The 5,937-nt window shown below is 43.0% G+C and overlaps 1 protein-coding gene across 1 annotated transcript; it reads left to right on the top strand.

Moving 5' to 3' along the window:
- The first annotated feature begins 416 nt into the window (after positions 1-416).
- On the top strand, positions 417-989 carry LOC119687305. Its single transcript, XM_038101580.1, has one exon. It carries the CDS (start codon positions 417-419, stop codon positions 987-989), a length of 573 nt encoding a protein of 190 aa, XP_037957508.1.
- The last annotated feature ends 4,948 nt before the right edge of the window (positions 990-5,937 follow it).

Genomic DNA, 5,937 nt, shown 5'->3' with positions numbered 1-5,937 from the left:
CACTTTGAAAACATCAAGGCAGTGGCGAGAAAAGCACAAAGAGAAACAAATGTGATAGACACACCAAACGTGCATCGACAAAAGCGCATGGCGACAAGTCCTGTTGCGTAAAGCACAGGAAATGAAAGCGCCAAAAAGAGAAGGCAAGATAAACCTGAGGAATGGCAAACTGTAAATCGGAAGAAGCCCAAAATTGGGACTCCTACAACTACGAAAGGACCAGACAAAACAACTGTCGTTACGAAGAAAGCCGAGAAGAAAATTAAGCCAGAAGCAAAGAGGCCCAGGCCCAACAAGGATAGAGACGACGATAGAAACCGACGGGAAGTCAAACTTATGCGGATATTTTAAAGAACCTCCGTTCGAATGTCAAGCCAGATGATTCGAAAGTCAAAATTCGAGCAGTCCGCAAGATAATGTTGGGAGCTCTGCTATTAGAACTTGACAAGGGGACTAAGGCAAGCTTAGAGTTCTGCGAGGAAATAAGGAGTGCATTGCAAGAAACGGCGGAGGTAACTGGTGTGATACCGAAAACCACCATAGAGATAAGGGATCTCGATGCGCTTACGACAACGACGGAAGTCGAAGAAGCGGTTAAACGACTCATTCCAAACGGAATCGAGCGGTTGAAGGTCACGGTCACCAAACCAAATAACAAAGAACTGGTCAGAGCTTACGTGCAACTACCCACCGTAGCAGCTGATAAGCTTCTCGTGAGAGGCTCGATCATTATTGGATGGGTCAAACCAAAAATGCGGACGCGCACCGAAACAAAGCGTTGCTTCAGGTGCCTTGGTGTAGGGCATATGCAGAGAAATTGTAAGGGTCCAGATAGAACAAACCTCTGCATCAAATGTGGCGCACCTGGACACAAACTAAAGGAATGCACAAACTCTCCGAAGTGCTGCGTCTGTACTGACGCTGGCCTCAAAACCGTCGATCACATTGCTGCATCTGGCAAATGTGCATCGGTAAAGGCCCAAAGATGATGAGATTTTTGCAAGCAAATATGCACCGAAGCAGGACAGCAGACGCCCTTATATCACAACTCATACATGAGCGGAACGCGGATGTTGTCATAATTAGCGAACAATATGGAGAAATCAGTTGCGGTACCTTCTTGGCTGACTGCAGTGGAACTGCAGCCATCTGGCTGCCATGCGCCGAGAAATTCTCTTTCTCAGCCAGTGGTGCCGGAGACGGACACGTTTGGGTTCGAAATCGCAACTTTACCTTAATGAGCTGCTATCTTACACCGAGCGACAGTATTGGCCAATTCCAGATGAAACTGGACGCAATCGAAGATTGCGTCCTCCAAATGGGTGAAACTTTATTATAGCAGGCGACTTCAATTCGAAGGCCATTGAATGGGGCATGATGACCACAAATCCCAGAGGTAGGCGAGTGCTTGACATGGCGGCCAGATTGGACTTGTAGTCGCTAACAGAGGGATGTCGCCCACCTTTCGCAGACCAGGATGCGAAGGCACTATTCCAGACATCACGTTAGTGTCGGAGAAGATAGCTGGTACGCTCAAGGAATGGTCAGTTCTCGAGGACTACACGGGGAGCGATCACCAATACATCTGGTTCACCGTCGAGCCAGGCAATAGGCCAAATGGAAACCCCGGAAGGAGGTCTACTCGCAAATGGTCCACGAATAAACTCAATAGGGATATCTTTCTCGAAGTGTTCGATGATAGGATGAGTAGAAACACTGGAGGAGGAGATGCCAGGAGCTTGGTCCGCCACACAATGCACAGCATAACACAGGCCTGCGATGCAGCAATGCCTAGAGTGGCAAAAAATCCCAGAAGAAAGGCAGCCTATTGGTGGACTGAAGAAATTGCTGAACTTCGAAGGGTCTGTCTCCAAATGCGGAGGAGAAGGACCAGGGCCAGAACACGGAGAGATGCCACGGCAGAAAGCGAAGCATTAAAGGCAGCTAGGAAGGCATTAAAGATCGCTATTTCCAAAAGTAAGAAAAGAAAATGGGAAGAGTTACGTGAAGACGTAAATAACGACCCTTGGGGACTTGGCTACAAGATCGTCATGCGAAAAATAGGTGCCTTGGCGCCAGTTCCTGAATTGGAAGAAAATGTGATGGATAACATCGTAAATTCTCTTTTTCCGGATCATGAAATACGCAGAGACTGTGAAAGGGTACTCACCGATGATCCACCGCTTTTTACGGAAGAGGAACTTAAAACCGCAGCACGTTCTCTGAAGAATAACAAAGCCCCAGGACCGGACGGTGTCCCATCTGAGGCGATTAAGCTGATAGCAGACGACCGCCCACAATCCCTGCTTGAAATGTTTAACTCTTGTCTGAAGGAAGGCATTTTTCCAGAGCCCTGGAAAAAGCAGCAACTAACCCTAATTAGCAAAGGAAAGGGCAACCCCGAGATGCCAAATGCATACCGACCACTTTGTATGCTCGACACATCAGGGAAACTGCTGGAACGACTACTAAAACCGCGTATAGCAGCATCCATTGAGAGCGCTGGGGGACTATCCACCAGACAGCACGGTTTCCGGCCAGGAAAGTCCACCATTGGAGCTATCGCTGATGTGGCGGCAACCGTAGAAGCCGCACAATGTGGAAATGCTTACTCGAAGCGTATAGTACTTCTGGCGGCTCTAGACATTAGGAATGCGTTCAACAGCCTACAATGGACCGATGTGATCAACGCCCTTGAAGGACGCTTTAATACACCGATGTACTTGATGCGAATGATCCGCAGCTACCTTAGCGATAGAGAGCTTCTCTATCACACAAGGAGTGGTACAAAAACTAAGAAGATCACCTCCGGAGCAGCGCAGGGCTCCGTTCTTGGCCCTGATCTATGGAATGCGAGCTACGATGAAATATTCTCCATTGAAATGCCGGACAACGTACACCTAGTAGGCTTTGCCGATGATGTAGCCGCAGTCATCACAGCACGAAATGTAACCGAAGCACAGTTCAGACTAAATCAGGTCATGCTACGCACGATGGAATGGATGGATGACCGCGGTCTAAAGCTAGCAACTGAGAAGACAGAACTCATTATATTAACGAAACAGCAAATACCCTTGGAAATTGAAATGCGGGTATGGAACTCTACCATTAAAACGTCCAAGGAAATGAAATATCTGGGCATCCAGCTGGACTCCAGGATGTCGTTTTGGGCCCAGATAAAACATGCAGGTGAAAAGGCTTCAAAGGCCTCAGCGTCCTTAAGCAAGCTAATGGCAAACGTTGGCGGCCCAACAGAAGACAAGCGAAAACTGCTAATGACAGTTGTGAACGCGATTCTGCTCTACGGTTCTGAAGTATGGTCTAATGCATTACAGATTAACCAGAAGCGAAATGCGCTCGAAAAAATCCAGAGAACAACGGCACTCAGGGTAGCATCTGCATACCGTACGGTTTCAGGTGCGGCGGTCCTTGTTATAAGCAGCTCAATACCCATCGACCTCATGGCCATGGAACGGAGGCAAGCATGGTTAAGCCGCCAAAGCAACGAAAACAGCAGCGTAGCTACAAATTATCGGGAACACACAATGATAGAGTGGCAAAGTCGGTGGACTAACGAAACTAGTGGTAGGTGGACTGCAAGACTCATCCCGGACTTAGTCGCCTGGACCACAAGGAAGTTCGGCGAGGTAAACTATTACCTGACACAATTCTTCTCCGGGCACGGGTACTTCGGCAAATATCTGTACCGGATGAATATTCGAGAGGAGCAGAGTTGCATCTATGGCGATGCTGATGTCGACGATGTAGAACACACGTTTTTTGAATGCAATCAATGGTTAATCGAGAGAACCAACCTGCAAGCACAGATAGGCGGCATTTGGACCCCGGAAAATGTAGTACCCTTACTACTAGCAAGTGAAAACAACTGGAACGTGGTGGCGAGGCACGTGGAGGCAGTACTTCGCGCAAAAAAGAGGCGCCTGGACGCAGGTACAACAGCAGCGACGTAAGATTATATCTTACAATCAGGATGTGCATGACCTGAAACAATACCTAGTGGTGGTTCCGGGTCATGTGCTTCATCCTGGAAAGGGGAGTTTTTTAGCATGTCAGCGATTAGCGCGAACCGTGCACTACCCACAGAAAGACGTTTTCTGCGGGTGTGTGTAGACATTTTTTGTTCCCCAGCCTCGAAATACAAAAAAAAATTATTATTATTATTATTATTATTATTATTATTATTATTATTATTATTATTATTATTATTATTATTATTATTATTAACTTGCAGTTATGAATATTATTGTTATTATTATTGTTGTTGTTTTGCATAATGAAGCCTCAAATAGACTAGAAATTTAGAGTGGTAAAAATAAATAAACACGAAAACGCACTTCAACACTGAAAGCAGTTTTCTTTGGTTGCGTGTGAAAATCAACTTGAAAAATGTAAAATAACTGAAAAATAGGAAAACTGCAACGGAAAAAGTTGGAAAATATAAAAAGTGAATGGAATGAAAACTTTTAGTTAACTCATTATACAAATTTCACTGCTCCTTTTTCGCGCTTTTTATTATATTTTACATATTTTACTGTGTTAGCTTTCTTTGATAGTTTCGTTAAGTCATAAACTTTACTTTTTATTGCTGCAATTATGCGCGTGAATGTATTCTGTTGCAAGGATACAAAAGTGCAGCAAATATGGTTAAAAATACAAAAACACGCTTAAAAGTTTCTTAAAATAATGAGTTTTCTATGTTATTGGCACTATTATGGAATAAAATATAATGATTTTCCAAGTTACAAGTTGAGACTTTCCCCGCATTTCAGCTCGCTGCTCTCTGCCTTCTGCCTTTGTGATGCATTCAGCGTATCGTTTCGCATATCCGTGGCAAATTTGAAAATGTTAATTCCATGTAATCAGTATGATTTGTTGGGGTTCCTGCGGTTTTTATTTTTATTACATTTCAGTTTTTTTTATTTTACAAAGGCAACCGGATTTATAATTTTTACTAAAAAGCTCAAATGGTTGTGATATAAATGCCATTAACTTGCTGAGCAATATACTTGATTTTTAAAACAACAAATAGGAGCGTAATATAAAATGTTCTATTATCATTTTTGTAAAACATATATGTGATTCAAGATTGCGATCACAAAATTCAACTAATAGCCAAAAACTTTAACATTTCTAAAGTTTACCAAACATCCCACAGCCACAATGATTAAAATTTCGAAATGAATTTGGGCTTTCACAGCGTCAGAAAAAGCACATTACACTGGAAGCAATGGGTGTTTCTAAATCTCTTTACGACGGAGAGGTTCGTTCCGGAAATTTTTTAATACAGTAATAATTCTTATAAGGCAAAACTGTGTTCTGGGATTTAAAATGCCGAATTTTAGACTTTTAGCTTGCCATGCTTTTGATATAAATACAGAAGACAAAACTGACTTATTTTCTCTTCATCTTATTAGATGACTGACTGGTCATTGTACAATTTAGCGGTGCTTTGAAAGACTAACCGCTCAACCAAATAACGGTGCCCTGCAATAAATTGAGATGCGGATACAGAGCACAACTAGACAGAAAATTAATGCCAATAAAACATTTTTTACATCTAGCAGCTATTGTCTCAAGTCCGTCTACAATGACAACATTTGAAGCAGAACAATTGTACAAGAACCGAATTCACAAATTGCAATGAATTAGGTGTACACTTTGAAAGGTAAGCTCATTAATTCCCTTCTAAACACAAGAAAAACCCGCAAGATAATCGCTGTACAGGAGTGTTACCAAAAATATGGAGAGTAATGGTCGACGCCATTCGCATAATTTACATTGAACGGCATTAATCATAGTACTTTCAACAGAATATGATTCAAACAAGTTACGGATGTCCTATATTACACGCTGAGTTAATGCAATGACAACAATGTATTCCTAAATCAATTTAGTCAGATAGAGTCAATATATGAA

This window comes from Teleopsis dalmanni, chromosome X (assembly GCF_002237135.1).
Source record: "Teleopsis dalmanni isolate 2A chromosome X, ASM223713v2, whole genome shotgun sequence".
In the NCBI taxonomy this organism is placed as follows: Eukaryota; Metazoa; Arthropoda; class Insecta; order Diptera; family Diopsidae; genus Teleopsis; species Teleopsis dalmanni.
The sequence above is the reverse complement of the archived record's forward strand: the minus strand, read 5'-3'. Positions and strand labels throughout refer to the sequence as shown.

Bases quoted from the DNA above. Each gene is read 5' to 3' on its own strand.
- LOC119687305 (XM_038101580.1), top strand. From the start codon at position 417: ATGTTGGGAGCTCTGCTATTAGAACTTGACAAGGGGACTAAGGCAAGC.